The sequence below is a fragment of the Hippocampus zosterae genome, chromosome 11 (genome assembly GCF_025434085.1).
Source record: "Hippocampus zosterae strain Florida chromosome 11, ASM2543408v3, whole genome shotgun sequence".
Taxonomy (NCBI): Eukaryota; Metazoa; Chordata; class Actinopteri; order Syngnathiformes; family Syngnathidae; genus Hippocampus; species Hippocampus zosterae.
The window spans coordinates 22,970,931-22,988,724 of NC_067461.1; the positions used below are offsets into that span (position 1 = coordinate 22,970,931).

At 44.3% G+C, this 17,794-nt stretch overlaps 1 protein-coding gene across 5 annotated transcripts in view; it reads right to left on the reverse strand.

Annotated features, from left to right (window-relative positions):
• piezo1 (piezo-type mechanosensitive ion channel component 1) overlaps positions 1–17,794 on the reverse strand; it is a 157,587-nt gene that overhangs the window by 9,051 nt on the left and 130,742 nt on the right. For 4 of the 5 annotated variants that reach the window (XM_052080973.1, XM_052080974.1, XM_052080976.1 and 1 more), the window contains 9 exons: positions 17,022–17,210; positions 15,967–16,122; positions 15,692–15,878; positions 15,205–15,337; positions 14,670–14,817; positions 7,467–7,619; positions 944–1,005; positions 664–822; positions 362–509 (listed from right to left, as the gene is read on the reverse strand). In XM_052080973.1, the coding sequence (XP_051936933.1) occupies positions 362–509; positions 664–822; positions 944–1,005; positions 7,467–7,619; positions 14,670–14,817; positions 15,205–15,337; positions 15,692–15,878; positions 15,967–16,122; positions 17,022–17,210 (1,335 nt within the window). Of the gene's footprint in view, positions 1–361; positions 510–663; positions 851–943; positions 1,006–7,466; positions 7,620–14,669; positions 14,818–15,204; positions 15,338–15,691; positions 15,879–15,966; positions 16,123–17,021; positions 17,211–17,794 lie in introns of those variants that run through there. The other variant, XM_052080977.1, reaches the window with a different exon arrangement.

Consider the following 17,794-nt stretch of genomic DNA (forward strand, 5'->3'; position numbering starts at 1 on the left):
TATCAATACGCAAAACTTGGTTACTATATATATCTGCCAGTGTTCACATTTTCAAATGATTATTTCCACAAAATTCCCCTGATATCATGTCCGATCACTAGTGAGCCATTTTTGGGGTACGTCTGCATTGATGACCCCTGATTAGGAGCCTTCAGGAACTTTTGGGTGACAATTGGTGACATTTCGTGTGCCGAGAGCTTATGTAATCATCTCATCTTTGTGTTGCAGGTAACAAGGCAAATAGTTCATAATTCAACATCTCCACTTTGTCAATCCATTGAATGTCATTTTTACAAAACAAGAATGGGCAACAAATTGGGCACTCCTGCCACTGTCCGAAAGCTGACTAGGTAAGTCTTACCTTCTCTGTCTCACGGCTGCATTTGATGATGAAAATGTTTGCATAAATGTCCTCAACACACATCCAATTGGACAGAGACAGAGTGGTATCCGTCCAAACCCAGTCCATTACTGCTCGTAGCTCTACAAGGAAAGGAACGAGTCGAAAACTACACAAACAGATACACACGAACACACAGGTGCACAAACAAACACACACAGACATACACACTTATTGTTTAACTCAAAACACTACTTAAAAATGTTGTGACATACAAAAAGCATAAAATCATTTAAAGATTCAGGATTGCATTGTGGTCTTACCCTTGGAAGAGAAATAAGTTGAGGTGGGTGTAGTTTTTGGTGAGGAAGTTGCCAAGAATACGAGTAGGGTACCCGCAACGGATCTGGTACGCTGACAGGCCAAAGTAGATACACTTGACAAAGTACCACAGTTGGGCCACAAAGTTCTGATTGAATCTCCTACAAATGGAAAAAGTGGTAGCAGCAACTACAATATTAAGAAAATAATGGAACAATAACATTTGGTTTGTTACCATGTCAGTACAAAAATCTAATCATAAAATGTTATCTTGAAATTCACCTTTCAGTGACAGCAGGTAGGATAAAGAACATCCACAGATGTATCCCAAAGACAAGAACAACCTTTGATTAGAGCAAAACAATGGTTAAAGTCATTTCTGAATCAATTTTCATAAAATTCTTATTTGCGCGGACAGTGGAACAATGGTTTTGGTGATGAATTATTCCAAAAACATGGACTAAAGTCCAAATTGTATGAAAACTGAATCAATACATTATCTCCTATAGGAAATAATGTAAATCCAAAAAATAATAACTGTTACGGTTCCGGAAGAGAACGAGATTATACAAATGTAAACTCAGATATAAGTATACAAAAAATATTTATTTACAGCAAAAAGTGGCGAAAAGCAGACACAAAGTACAAACAATGACGCTGGTAGACAAATCAGGAGAAAATGAGAGACACCAAAAGCACTTGCAGAAGGTAAGGAAAAAATACAAACAAAAATAGCTTGTCACCAAAGGACAAGCTGACCCAATCGTGAAAATACCAAAACCAACAGTCATAAAAAACAGGCAAACTACCGTATTTTCTGCACTAAAAGGCGCACTGGGTTATGAGGCACACCTTCAATGAATGGCCTATTTTGTAATTTTTTTCATATATTGGAAGCACTGGATTATAAGGCACAATCTACAATGCATCCACAAGATGGAGTTACGCTCCTTCTGGTCGACTCAAGATGCATTCATGTCCGCCTCTGAAAAACGTAAATCAACAATTAATTCAATGAAACTACGAAAATTGGAAATAATGCATCAAAACAGAAAATCAAGCAAGGAAATCACAAAATACATTCTATAGCCCCCACGACAGAATTTATTTTGCCATTTTCTTGAGCGTAGCTCCAACAGAACAATCAGATGTCAGTAAAATGTAGGGGACTGGACTGTCTCAGAAGTGTTTGTTATTTATTCCTTTGTTGTGGACTGTATTCATGTTAGAAGAATCTATGAGCAAAATTGTATCATGTTTAAAGTTTCGGTCAATTTGGGCATGTCCGGACACGCTCAGCGCAGAGGTGTCGGCCGTTTGGGCGGAGGGCCTTTTTCTTGAGTAATCACATCAAAGCAAGGGGGGCGAAGGCTAGATTCAATCACAGAGTGGGAATAAACAAATTGGGAACAAAGAGTTGTTGAATACCAAAAGACAGTTTGGGAACAGCTGTCGCGCCCAGGTGGACATTAGTCATCAGCAAAGTCTGTGACTTGTGTATTCGGGTAGATCAGATCACTACTGAAGGGCCGGGCCGGGGGCGCGGTATGCTAATCTCTGGGGCAGGGTCTTTCTTGTATTTTGCAATAAAAGTTCGAACCGGCGGAGAGGGAGCCGAGAGTGTGATCGCGGAGCAACAACCGTCGTTCGCTCTCAGAGGTCCGCTCCCGCCGATATTGAAGACAATTTTCCTGTGTTCCGAGTCGTTTCTTTAACTCTGTCCGAGAAAATCTCTGACAATTCACAAACGAGTAAATCACAAATTAAATTCTGTAGGGGGGCTATAGAATGTGTTTTGTCATTTCCTCGCTTGATTTTCTGTTTTGATGCATTGTTTTCAATTTTTGTAGTTTCATTGAAGGAATCGTAAATTTACTTTTTTCGAAGGCGGTCATGAACGCTTCTCGAGTCAAACGAAAGAAGAGAAGGTACGGAGACGAACAAAGATGTACTTGTATTTGTTGAGACTGTGAAAACCATTAATAAAGTGTGCGTTTTAAAAAACAACACCACAGCTCTCCTTTTTTCTGAGCTGCAACCAAAAAATATTTAATAAAGCAGTGACACAGTTCACTGAACCAACAGCAAGGTATAACATTATAAGCATGTCTCCAACCAGGAGCCATTGGGGGGGGGGGGGGGTCGACATATTACCGTAATGACCATACACAAGACGCACCAGATTTTAAGAAAATGAATGACTTTTCGGTGCGCCTTATAGTGCGGAAAATACGGTACCGTATTTTCACGACTATTCGACGCATCGTACTAATGGCCGCAGTCTCATTAATGCGTGACATTTCTGTATTTTACACATACACAGGACGCATCGTACGAATAGCCGCAGTTTTACAGTGGTAAAACATACGCCAGCTTAAACATACGGCATGCATGCGCGCACTCTAACACGTTAGCTTGAAGCATACGGTAGCATGCCAAAACATACAAATAAGATAAAAACACGTTTTTAAAAAGGCAACGAAAGCAGAACTGAGTTCGGGTGTATTTTATTTAGCCATCGTACAATGTTCTCACGTTTTTCGATCAATCATCACCTAGAAATCCATCAAAGTCCTCATCCTCTGTATCAGAAGCAGAGGACTGCACATCTCAGTTGTCATTGAATGCATCACATGCTAGTGTGAGTTGCTACGCATTGCCGAGCGGAAAGAAGGAGTAGCAACAGCAAAGTCAACATTTCTCTCGTGTGAAGCTTTCCCACATTTGAAAGTAAAGAACAGAGCGAAACATGGTGGCAGCGCGTGTGTGTGTAGAAAGAATTGAACAATTGTGCAAGTACCGTAATCCATCAAAAACGCCGCGTTCCCTCTCGTTGTTGCGTATTGTGGCGTAACTCGCCAAGCGCTGCCTCTCACTCTTTGTAAAGTTGTTTTTGCCACCGATCATCCATTGTTCCCATGCCGTTTGCAACTTTACTTTGAACGCCCGGTTGATGCCAATGTCCAGCGGTTGGAGTTCTTTAGTCAAGCCTCCGGGAATAACGGCAAGCTCAGAGTTCATTTGCTTGACTTTTTTTTTTCACCGCTGCTGTGTGATGGGCACGCATGCCAAAAGCATAACCGGTGGCTTTAAGTTTGAACTGAGCTTCGTAGGCGTGCGTGTCTTTTTGTCGAATTTATTTTCAGGGGTTCTTAGAAACCAAAACCGGAGTTGTTTTGCAACAAAGCACATTGCCACACTCTATACAAGTGTTGGTACTGGCTTGAGGCGTCCACTTACACGCCCACCCTTCACCATTGGCGGACTAGCTTGTCTGTCCTCTCTCTCCCTCTCTCTCCCTCTCCATATATGTATGTATACACGCCCACCCTTCCCTGATTGGCCGACTTCTTTCACAGTCACTTCCGCCTTTTCTCTATATAAACAGCGTGTCGGCAGTCAGTCAGATTTTGGAACTCAGCGCATATAAAGGACGCTCCGCACCATAAGGCGTACTGTCCATTTTGGAGAAAATTTAAGACTTTTAATGGCGCCTTATAGTCGTGAAAATACGGTACTTACAGAAAACAGAACCAAGAACGGAGAATGAGAATACAGAGCAATATTTAGAACTTCTAGAAAACAGCAATTGAACAACTTGTACGAGCAAAGTGAATTATCAGGCACTCAGTTGTCATTCGGGATGTCCTTAAATAGTTTGTGTTCCAATGAGGAATAAGTGCGCAGCAGGAAGGAGCAGCAGAACACCACTGCCACTTGCTGGGGACTAAACAGAACGGAATCATGACAGTGCCGCCCCATTAATGGATGCCTTTTGGCACATTATCTGGCTTGGATGGATGAGAAGAGTGGAAGTTAAGAAGAGATGGATCCAGAATCCAGAAGCGAGGGAATCCACTGTCACCCCTCCAGACCATACCCTTCCCAATTGACGAGATCCGGGTTACCTCTGCCCCTGCGCCTAGAGTCCAAAATTTCTCTCACCGTGTACATAGGTTCGCCGTCAATCACCCGGAGAGGAGGAGTCAGGGTTGGAGGAATAACTAGGGGGGCTGGATGCCATGGGTTTTAGCAGGATAACGTGGAAGACAGGTGGACCTTCATGGTGGGTGCCTTGACGGAAATGGGGTTGACTATGCTTCCACCTCGAAAGGTCCTGTGAAACTCGCATGATGTACCGGCCAGATGTCACTCCCGGGTAAAAGCTACACCTTCTGCCCTACTATGGCAACAATCCACAATGGCCCAATTTGCAAGAGGCAGTGGGCGACAGTGCGACCCTGGTCTCCCTGCAGACTCTATGGATCCTTCACAAGTGGAGCTGAATCTTAACTAGCTCCTCCTGTGACGGGAACAGCGATACCAGCGACTGCATGGTACAATGGACTCCAGTTCTCACACATGGGTATGTTTCAATCGATGTCCGGATTATGGAGTTTTGGCCATGGTAACCCAAAAACACGGAGTTGGCATGAAGGTCTTGCGGAGCATTTGAGCATTCTGTGACCCAACTGGCCACAGGATAGGCATGCCCCAGTTTAGAAATGCCACCACCTTTCCTCAGGGTGCAACCAACCTCCACTAAGCTGCATAGCTTCTTCCTTGGCCTCACCTAGCACTGTGGTCGGTTGGCTGTCTTGAATGGAGGCTATTTGGGTCTCATAGGGATCATTTCCTGCTGTCGCAGAGGATCTTAAAAGTCGCTTGAGTGTGCTCCTGCCCACGTTCCTGGCATCTCCCCCTCATGCTCTTGTCCAAACAGAGAGCCAAACTAATGAGTTTCACCAGGTTAGTGTTGTGAACTGCCAACTCATCCTTGAGGGTGGAACTTAGTCCACGGCGGAAAATACTGTGTAGTGGGCAGTCGTCAAAACCACTTTCTGCCACTAATGTATGAAACTTAATGGAGTTAGTTACAATGTAGCAATTGTCCTCCGACCTTCTTTTCTCGAACCGGGTGGTGAAACACTTGACAAAACACAGCAAGAAAATCAGGGAAGGGGGACTGAAGTTCCAGGCACCCATTGCTCACAACCATAATCCAAGAATTAGCCGGTTAACAACCTCATAACGAATGCAACTTTAGTACAATCTTGAGAGTAGGTGTAGGATTGCTGGTCAAAAAAGAGACAGCATAGGTAAATAAATTGACTGCAGATGTCGGGTTCTCCACCATAAAGAGAGGGATGAGGATGAGAAGGTCTGAAAAACAAGCACTTGGACGTGAGTTGTGAACAAGACGAATTAACAGGTGAGAGATAAAGACAAGATAAGGAACGGGAGTGAAGGCCCTCCATTGCCACCTGCTGGAGACAAAACAGAACAGAACCATGCAAAACTCACCCATGGGAGGAGTTTGGTAAAGACATGGAAAACGACTTCTGGATGCTTCCACAAAATTTGGGTTCATCATCTGACATCTCATGAGGGGGAAGCAGTGGACCATTAACACTGTGTATCGTCGAGATGATACACTGTTGACCTCAATTAAGAACATTGTGAGTCAATGGGGAGAATAGTTTGAATGCATCCTCAATTCCACCGACATCAACTATTTTAATGAAGCTGAGTCTGGGGACTCTGAGGTGGGCTCTCCTATCCCTCGGGTTGAGTCAAGGTGGTTAAGAAGTTCCTAAGTGGCAGAACTGTGAGGGTGGATGAGATCCACTCGGAGTTCCTTTATGCTCTGTATGTTGTGGGGCTGTCCTTGTTGACACATCTCACATCTCACATTTTGTATACATCGGGATAGTGATTCTGGATTGCAGACAGGGATGGTGGTGTCTCTTTTTAGAAGGGGTACTGGAAGGTCTGTTCCAAATATAGGAATCACCCTCCTTTCCTGTAAGGTCTATTCATGGGTTCTGGAGGAGAGGGTGCATAGGGAGTGGATTGCAGATTCAGAAGGATCAGTGTGTTTCTCGTCCCAGCTGTGGAACAGTGTACCAGCTCCACACCCTCAGCAGGGTCCTTGAGGTTACATGTGAGTTCGCCAAATCTGTCTACATGTGTTCTGAGGACTTGGAGAAAGCATTTGACTCTGTCCCTTGAGGAGCACTTTGGCGGGTGTTTCTGGGGAACTGGATACCAAACTTGATATGGGCCGTTCTGTCCTTGGACTATTGATGTTGGTTCGCATTGTTGGCAGTAAGTCAGATTCAAGTGAGGGTTGAACTCAATCACTCTTTGTCACTCTTTGTGATGAAAGGCTTTATGGACATAATTTCTAGGCACAGCGGTGGTGTCAAGGGGATCCAGCTGTTGGCCTCAGTCTTGCATCTCTGATTTTTGCAAATTATTATTGTTTGCTTTTTCAAGCCGAGATCTCAAACGCTAACAGGAATGGTTCAACAGGCAGCTCTACTTAGAATTTTGTGGAACAGTGGTAGGAAACTCTCATTCCACAAGAGCCACATCCTGCCTGTTTTAGATCTCTCCCTACTCCAAACACAACTGATTCAATTTATTATGATCTTTTCAGGCTTCTACAGAGCTTGGTGATGAACTGATTGTTTGAATTAAGTGTCTTGGAGTAGAGAGAGATCTAAAACCGGCAAGATATGGCTCTTGAGGAACCTGAATTCCCCACCCCTGTTGTGACTGTTCACAAAAATACAAGTTTTTGGCATGTCCATACTCCAATTTCACAGTGCTTCCATCTGACAATCACATTCACAATAATGGTGAAAAGGGGAGAAAAATGGAATTACAATCCCACATACGGTAAACATCAGGAACATGTTCAAGACACGTTTTTTTGTACTGTACAGAGTTTCTTGACTTCTTCAGAATCAAACCATGGAATTTAATAATGACATGAATAATATGAACAGGTGAACTGAACCTGGAAAATTAGTTTCCCCAAGACAGCCTTACGCAGGTACAAAGCTCTGTCGATGATCATGGTGGTGAACTGTATGAGAAGCATCACTAGGAATGCTTCGGGAACTTGGTCCTCTGACAAGGTAGAGGCAATATCAGCTGCTGCACTGTGTTTCTAAGGCAAAAAAACACAAGAAAGTGATTAAGAAGAAATATTTTGCTGTATAGTATACTGGACTGAGTTTGAACTGCCACTATTGCTTCTGCAATGAAAATAATCTCTTCTTGTTTTGTACAGAATTTCAGCCTTATGGTTTATCTGGACTATTTTATCTATCCATCCATCCATCCATCCATCTATTTCCTGAACTGCTTATCCTCACAAGGGTCACAGGGCGTGCTAGAGCCAAACCCAGCTGTCTTCGGGCAGTAGGGAGGGTACACCCTGAACTGTTTGCCAGCCAATTGCAGGACACAGAGACGAACAACTATCTGCGCTCACACTCACACTCAGGGACAATTTGTCCTATGAACCTGCCACGCATGTTTTTGGAATGTGGGAGCAAACCAGAGTACCTGGAGAAAACCCACACAGGAAGGCTGGAGTCGGAATCGAACCCTGCATCTCTGCATCGTGAGGCAGACATGCTAACCTTTTGACCACCAGGGTGCCCTGTACTATTATAGTGCTTTTTATTTTGACACCACAGTGGTTTTGAACCACAACAACACATACCCTGTGCTTCAATTTCAGAACTGGATGCATGGATGGGTGGACTGGTTCACTGATTCATTGATTAACTGAAGGCAACGTGAAACAATTGCTTGGTTAAAATGATGTAGGCTGGTCACCTCCCACAGATGATAATGTAGCCTAAATTAGGTCATTTAATTATTATCCCATTAAGGATTGGCACAGTGCGTCATATCTTCTGCAACATCCACTCTAACAAGAACTGCCATGTCTTTCACTATTTCTATAAAACTTGTCTTAGTTCTTCCTCCAGCTTTATGTGAAAAACCTTTCCCTTCATTCAAGCTGAGACTCTTCAATCACAGTACAGCTTCCTCCAACGGTTCTAACTTGCTTGGATCTGTTTCTTTTTCTACTTTTCAAACTCAGTTTTGCTCTGGATTGATGATTCCAAATGTTTCTAAATATTCTCCCTGCAACCTAAAACTTCCCCTTAAACCCCTCTTACTCTTACAGACATACATTATCCTTTTTTACTTTTTTTGTTTTGTTTGTTTTTTTGTTTTTTTTTTGTGAAGCAGTTTTGTGCCATCCTTGAATGGTATTTTTTATACAAGAGAGCCCTTAGCACTGGGAAAAGAAATACAACACAGTTATTTTGTTGATTTTAACACGATTGTTCGGTTAGGATATTGGGTCTTTTCTACAAGCATTGAAACTTGCATTGAAATATTTTAAGATCATGTCTTTACCATATATCGTATGCTCTGAGTATTTCCATATTTAAAGTAGAAATTTTGTCATACATCTTATTAGAAAATGCATGTTGTCTTTGCAAATATCAGTTTTTCATGGAGAATGCTTATTGGCAGTTTATGCCTGCTTATTCAAAAAAAATTGGAGGGGTTCACAAATGTTTTCATTTCAATGCATTTATGTTATAATGAGAGTCAATTAAGATAAGATAAGATAAGATATCCTTTATTCGTCCCACACTGGGAAATTTTACAGCCTCCAGCAGCAAGAATGTATGTAGAAAGAAGAAAGGAGAAAGAGAAAAAAAACAACAAACATCTTTCAATTAAATACAATATGAACACAATGGATAAATCGCAGTACTATTTACAATTTTCCTACACATAATTTAATTATTATTATTATTATGATTGTTATTTTTTATTCATCAGCCTGACAGCAGTCGGTAGGAACGAGCGTCGGTATCTCTCCTTCTTGCAGCGCGGGTGTAACAGTCTCTGGCTGAAGGAGCTACCAAGTGCTGTCAGGGCGGGCTGGAGGGGGTGGGAGGGACTGGCCATCATAGCTTTTAGCTTAGTTAGCATCCTTCTGTTGCCCACCTCCTCCAGAGTGTCAAGGGAGCAACCCAGGACAGAACTGGCCTTCCTGACCAGTCGCTCCAGTCTCTTTCTGTCCCGGGCCGAGATGCTGCCTGACCAGCAGACTTATTATATTAAATAATTATTTAATTAATTATTAATTACATGCAGATTTTTGTTATGTACGGTCCCGATCACCCACGAATAGTGGTGGCTCACTCTAATTTATTTGTTTTACTCTTCCTTGGACTGAAACCATACTGTTCCTCAAAAATACTCACTTCTGTCTTGAGTGTCACAGCCACTAATCTTTCCCATAAATTATGACGATTTATCTAAATTTTTTCCATTTGGTTCTCAAAACTCTGCACATCTCCCTTGGTCTACAAAAAAGGCACCCAGACACATTTCCTCCATTCCTGTGAAGTACTTTTACCTTCTAGAACAACCTGGTTTTAAAAATAGCCACTGATACGAAATGCTAACATAGCTCCGCTTGTATATCAGGATGAATGCCCTCCCCATTTTTATATATCTTTTGGGATATTCAAATTGTATATTGTAAATTTCCCCAGTGTGGGACAAATAAAGGATATCTTACCTTAAAACTTTCACTTTTCTAATCATTGCTACTTCCTGGTCTGCAACAATTACAATTTCAACTCTTCTTTCTCTTATTCTCTTCATTCATCACCTCGTCTCAGTATTTTTTTCATCTTGCGAACACACTACTGGCACCAGTCAACACATCCATCCATCCATCCATCATCTACCGCTTATCCGGGGCCGGGTCGCGGGGGCAACAGCTTTAGCAGGGAAGCCCAGACTTCCCTCTCTCTAGCTACTTCTTCCAGCTCTCCCCGGGGGATCCCGAGTCGTTCCCAGGCAAGCTGGGTGACAGTCTCTCCAGCGTCCTGGGTCTTCCTCGGGGTCTCCTCCCGGTGGGACATGACCGGAACACCTCACCGGGGAGGCGCTCAGGAGGCATCCGAATCAGATGCCCAAGCCACCTCATCTGGCTCCTCTCGATGTGTAGGAGAAGCGGCTCGACTCTGAGCCCCTCCCGGATGACCGAGCTTCTCACCTTATCTCTAAGGGAGAGCCCGGACACCCTGCGGAGAAAACTCATTTCGGCCGCTTGTATCCGGGATCTCGTTCTTTCGGTCACGACCCATAGCTCGTGACCATAGATGAGGGTTGGGACGTAGATCGACCGGTAAATTGAGAGCTTCGCCCTTTGGCTCAGCTCCTTCTTCACCACGACAGACCGATACAACGTCCGCATCACAGCAGACGCTGCACCGATCCGCCTGTCGATCTCCCGCTCCCTCCTACCCGCACTCGTGAACATGACCGCAAGATACTTGAACTCCTCCACTTGGGGTAAGATCTCCTCCCCGACCCGGAGGGGGCACTCCACCCTTTTCCGACTGAGGACCATGGTTTCAGATTTGGAGGTGCTGATTTTCATCCCAACCGCTTCACACTCGGTTGCGAAACGCTCCAGTGAGAGTTGGAGAGCCCCGTTTGAAGGAGCCAACAGCACCACATCATCTGCAAAAAGCAGGGATGTAATACTGAGGCCCCCAAAACGGACCCCCTCAACGCTTCGGCTGCGCCTAGAAATTCTGTCCATAAAGGTTATGAACAGAATCGGCGACAAAGGGCAGCCTTGGCGGAGTCCTACCCCCACTGGAAACGATTCCGACTTACTGCCGGCAATGCGAACCAAACTCTGACATCGGTGGTAAAGTGACCGAACAGCCCGTATCAGGGGGTTCGGTACCCCATACCCACGAAGCACCCCCCACAGAACTCCCCGAGGGACACGGTCAAACGCCTTCTCCAAGTCCACAAAACACATGTAGACTGGTTGGGCGAATTCCCACATACCCTCAAGGACCCTGCTAAGGGTGTAGAGCTGGTCCACTGTTCCACGGCCGGGACGAAAACCACACTGCTCCTCCTCAATCTGAGGCTCGACTTCCTGACGGACCCTCCTCTCCAGCACCCCTGAATAGACCTTACCAGGGAGGCTGAGGAGTATGATCCCTCTGTAGTTGGAACACACCCTCCGGTCCCCCTTTTTAAAAAGAGGGACTACCACCCCGGTCTGCCAATCCAGAGGCACTCTCCCTATTGACCACGCGATGTTGCAGAGGCGTGTCAACCAGGACAGCCCCACAACATCCAGAGCCTTGAGGAACTCCGGGCGGATCTCATCCACCCCTGGGGCCTTGCCACCGAGGAGCTTTTTAACAACATCGGTGACTTCAACCACAGAGATAGGAGAGCCCACCTCAGAGTCCCCAGGCTCTGCTTCCTCCAAGGAAGGCGTGTTGGTGGAGTTGAGGAGGTTTTCGAAGTACCCTGCCCACCGGTTCACAACGTCCCGAGTCGAAGTCAGCAGCGCCCCATCCCCACTGTACACAGTGTTAGTGGTGCACTGCTTCCCCCTCCTGAGACGTCGGATGGTGGACCAGAATTTCCTCGAAGCCGTCCGGAAGTCGGCTTCCATGGCCTCACCGAACTCTTCCCACGCTCGGGTTTTTGCCTCGGCGACCACCGAAGCCGCGGTCCGCTTGGCCAGTCGATACCCGTCAGCTGCCTCTGGGGTCCCACAGGCCATAAAGGCTCGATAGGACTCCTTCTTCAGCTTGACGGCATCCCTTACTGCTGGTGTCCATCAGCGAGTACGGGGATTGCCGCCACGACAGGCACCAACCACCTTACGGCCACAACTCAGATTGGCCGCCTCAACAATAGAGGCACGGAACATGGTCCACTCGGGCTCAATGTCCCCCGCCTCCCCCGGAACATGGGAAAAGCTCTGTCGGAGGTGGGAGTTGAAACTCCTTCTGACGGGATTCCGCCAGACGCTCCCAACAAACCCTCACTATACGTTTGGGTCTGCCAGGACGGACCGGCATCTTCCCCCACCATCGGAGCCTACTCACCACCAGGTGGTGATCAGTTGACAGCTCCGCCCCTCTCTTCACCCGAGTGTCCAGAACATGCGGCCGCAAATCCGATGACACGACCACAAGGTCGATCATCGAACTACGGCCTAGGGTGTCCTGGTGCCAAGTGCACACGTGGACACCCTTATGTTTGAACAAGGTGTTCGTTATGGACAGTCCGTGACGAGCACAGAAGTCCAATAACAAAACACCACTCGAGTTCTGATCGGGGGGGCCGTTCCTCCCAATCACGCCCCTCCAGGTCTCACTGTCATTGCCCACGTGAGCATTGAAGTCCCCCAGTAGAACAAGGGAGTCCCCAGCAGGAGTACTTTCCAGCAAACCCTCCAAGGACTCCAAAAAGGGTGGGTATGCTGAGCTGCTGTTTGGTGCATATGCACAAACAGTCAGGACCCGTCCCCCCACCCGCAGGCGGAGGGATGCAACCCTCTCGTCCACCGGTGTGAACCCCAATGTACAGGCACTGAATCGGGGGGCAATAAGTATGCCCACACCTGCTCTGCGCCTCTCACCGTGAGCAACTCCAGAGTGAAAGAGAGTCCAACCCCTCTCGAGAGGACTGGTACCAGAACCTAGGCTGTGTGTGGAGGCAAGTCCGACTATATCCAGTCGGAATTTTTCTGCCTCACACACCAGTTCGGGCTCCTTCCCTGCCAGAGAGGTGACATTCCATGTCCCAAGAGCTAGCTTCTGTAGCCGAGGATCGGACCGCCAGGGTCCCTGCCTTTGGCTGCCGCCCAGCCCGACCCCTTTGACCCCTCCCACGGGTGGTGAGACCATGAGAAGGGGGACCCACGTTGCCTCTTCGGGCTGAGCCCGGCCGGGCCCCATGGGTGTAGGCCCGGCCACCAGGCGCTCGCCAACGAGCCCCACCTCCAGGCCTGGCTCCAGAGGGGGGCCCCGGTGACCCGCGTCCGGGCAAGGGAAACTGGATACCATCGATTTTATTTGTCATTAAGGGGCTTTGTGAGCCGTGCTTTGTCTGGTCCCTCACCTAGGACCTGTTTGCCATGGGTGACCCTGCCAGGGGCATAAAGCCCCAGACAACTTAGCTCCTAGGATCATTGGGACACACAAACCCCTCCACCACGGTAAGGTGACGGCTCACGGAGAGGTGATTAAAAACCCAACTGTCATAATTAACTAAAATTAACGCCCAATTAATCGCGATTACGCACATTTTATATCGTTTCTGAATTTCCTTTTTTCCTGTTTTAATGATCTCATCAATTAAAACAGGATTTACAGGTTTTTGCAGGTTTTACAGGCATTTCCCCACATTTCATATAATGTGTACAAAGATCTCTTATTCAGCACATCTTTAGTTTTGTGGAGGATCCCTATAGTTTTGGATATTTTTCTTTTAACGTTGTTTATGTGTGGCTTCCAGGATAGTTTCGTATCTATTACTAATCCAAGAAACCTATTTTCATAAACTCGTTCTATTTCAATTGAGTTTACCTTTATTTAAACTAGTGTTTGATTGGTCTCGTGCCAAAATCAATAAACTTAGATTTTTTCAAATTTAGAGATTTATTCCTGTCGAACCAATTTTTTCATTTGTTTAATTCGTTTTCCACAGTTTAATACATTTAGCGAAGGCTTCAGAAAATTTGTTTTTCGTCGTGTTATCCATGTTCTTCGCTTTGAAATTATCCATAGCTGTCTGTCTTAGACAAGGGGGCGGAGAAATCAGCTGTGTGCTTGGCCATTAAGTGGTATTTCAGACTCGACGTGCTACGATGATAGCTCAGTTTATGACTGCAAAACATACAGGTAACTTTGGTCTTTTCAGTGGAACCATCTGGCAAAATTTTAAAAGTAAATTTTCAATTAATAAACTCTTTAAGTATCCGTTTTCGGTGTCTCGCGCTGCCGTGGCTACCAAAACAGACATGGGCGTGGACCTGTGCAGCGCGCTTGTTGTTTTGTTTCCGGATTATTTATAGACCAACGCAACATCCGCTGTGACGTGTTGCTGTGTAAATCTCGCGATAAAAAATTTAATAACGTTAAAATTGATTTAAATGAATGCTGATAATAATGTGCTCAACTGACAGCTCTAATATATATATATATATATATATATATACATACACACACACACACACACACACACACACACACACACACAACCCAGTGGGGAAGGGTGCCTCTGAAGTGCATTCTGCCACAGTGACCAGAAGTAGGTTGAAGAAGATGGATGGAAAACTTACCCCGAAAGCCCAAAATCCAAAGACAATGATGATGAAGTCAATAACATCAGTCAGGAACATGAGTGCGTAGACATCAGTGGCAACACGATCATCAGCTTGGAGAGTATCAAAGAAGAAACCCTGAATGGGCTTTAAAAGTCCCCGGATTCTGGCCAAAAGAGGCAGACATGTTACACTTCCTTCTAAATGTATTGGAACAGTGAGGTCAATTTCTTTATATTTGCAAATATTTTCATTTGACATCAAATGTTTATTATGACCCAATATTTATATTCATTATTTCTAGGTCTTTACATTTGAATATGATTCCAAGCAAAGGAGCATTATTTGTAATACAATGCCACATGGTGAAAGTGAATTAAAAGTACAACTATGCTGTACTTTAGTTGTATATTTGTTGTATGTTTTGGGGTGGGGGCTACTCCGATATATATTATATATACACATGTACTGTATATGGATATTGGGCTGGCCACTCAAAGGCCTTCCACATAGAAGAGTCGAGTCACGGAATAGGTTGATTGTGTTCACCAACCTGCAGATAAATGCTTGTTTTAGCTTGCGTATGACAGCCTGTATACTATTGCTGGCTCGCTCTTTCCTTCTGACTTTCCTCTTCCTTGTCGTAAGGTCTTTGCTGGGTTCCATGTTCTCAGTGGTGGGCTTCACTGGAATGGTAATAACAGCCACATATGGATGAAACAAAAAAAAAAAATAGAAACAAATAGCAGACAGACAAATTACATTCTAGAATACTGTCAGACCAAGATGACGGTTATGTAGCAACAAAACTGACTTTGCTCTGTCCAAGCAGTTTAAGATGAACTAAAGTCCATGAACTGAGTCAAAATTATTACAATCCCGATGTGTCACAAAAGTAAATTCCGAACAATTGGGAAAAATGTCACACATATCATAGGAGTTATTGCTGAGAGTAATAATATTATACATTTCACGTGTTTATCTGGAAAAAAACTACATTTATATGCTGTCTGTTAAGTACAATTCCATACTGCACAAACCTTGACAGGTCTGTTTTTTAAGTTCTTTGGGTTTCTTGCGTAAGTGGAGGCCACTGCTTTTCTGTGTGATTTCCTCAAAGACCTCTTCTCTGCTTCCACAACCATCATCCTTTTTCAGCCTTTTGGAATGAATCAGTCCTGAAACACTTTGTCTGTCCAGGGATGCTGCTGAGTCAGCTGGAAAGAGCTGGACAGAAACCTCGTTAAATGCCTAAAAAATCCACTCAAGTGGTCCATGTCCGTAATAGTTTTTAGTTGCTCTTATTCCCACATACCTTTTGTTGTTTTTCCAGGTCTGTGATATTTAGATTTTCGGTGGTAGACACAGAGTTCAATCGGGCGTCCTTGTTTTTGCCTTTTTCCTCCTTATCATCACCCGTTGAGTTACTTTGTTCCACTAAGGGGTCTTTTTGGTCCCACAAGCCATAACGCTATTTTCACACACAATATATAAAGATCCTGTGAGAGCAACGCTTGACATATTGGGCAAGCCCAAAGTCAAAAGCTTCCTAAATTCTATAATTTGGAGGGCATGGGGGATATATCAAAAAGTGTACAAAATACAAAACACAAATCCTTGGTTCTTGATCTGTCATCATGAAAAATGTTTCATGAGACAAGAAGCCAATCGACAGCTTTTGCTTTCAAAAGTTTCAAAGGGGATTGACTAACATTGTAACATATCACTCAAGTTTACTTGCAGTAACTTAAACCTTTCAGTGGACGGCTGATCATCTTATCAGGTTCCAGAGGGCATGAAAGGGTTAAGATCATTATGTGACAAGTCGTTCATGAGTACAGTAGAGTAAAGAGACATGGTCTGAATCGCCAAAGAGAACCTAGGATTGTTTATAAGCAAAAGCTTTTTTTTCCAGTCATATGTTACATCATATTAACATGATGTTCCGATTGCTCTCGAAGTATGAAACAAGCCACTCTCAGATCTGCATTATTTTGACCGCATGTGTGCACCATTTAAATGTGTCTGTGGTATAAACTGTACAGTATGCATTCAAGTTTAAAAAAAGCTTTTCTTTTTCAGACGCTTGTCTTGCTTTGCCTTGAGCTGAGCTGGGTTTAAAATCAAAAGATGAGAATGAGATAAGCAATCAACATTCAAGCTTTAATTTCCAGGCAATTTACAACTGGATCTGAAACTCAAATTAGAACAATGAACAATTGATTTTCCAGTTTATCTTCCATGTCGTGTCGCTGTGAGGTTGATAAGTTTCAGTATTACAAGAGTTGGACAAATAGAATCCTAAATGCATTGTAAAAAAGATACCTTGACTTTGTGAGGAAAACTTTAGAATTCCAATAAATGACTCACCATGAGCAAAGATCTATGAAAGAACAGAGCCAGGAGTTGAAGGAGGTCATATCTTATATAGGTGTCAGTCGTCTCCACACCCAGGATGCGAGGTGGAAAAAAAGGCTTGTCTTCATTTAAAGTTATCTCATAAACACTGTTCCAGGGAAAAAATCCAAACTGAAAAAGGTATTTTACCACGACCATCACCTGGAGAGAGGCATAGACACCCAGACATATTTCTTTGTTAATCTACTTCCTTTAGAGGGCACCACACCATGTCAGCATGAATTTATGCATTTGTTTCAACTGCAACATGACTTATAATGTGTAATCACTTTTGTTTGACATTGTTCCCCCATCATGTTCAATCACAGTTTTTTTCAGTCACTTTGGTCAATTTCTCAGATCAGAATTGAAATTCTCAAAACATCTTAAATCTTCACACCATTGTGTCATTTGTGCACATCAAAAAAGCAGTTTTTCATTTATTGGTTTATAATTTGCAAAGATGTTTGATTCCACGTTTGCATGTTGAACTAACTTTTGCTGTCAATTTGCAATAGGGAAAATAGCAGTTTTGAAGAATAGCTCCATTAACCTGCCACACATATATTTGGAAGGTGGGAGGAAACCCTCGTAGACACGGGGAGAACATGCAAACCCCACACAGGAAGTCTGGAGCCATAATCGAGCCCTGAACCTCTGTACAGTGAGGCCGACATGCTCACCAGTCAACCACTGGGTCACCCTTGATTGAATGTGTCTGAGGTAATAAGGTTTGTTGTGGTCAG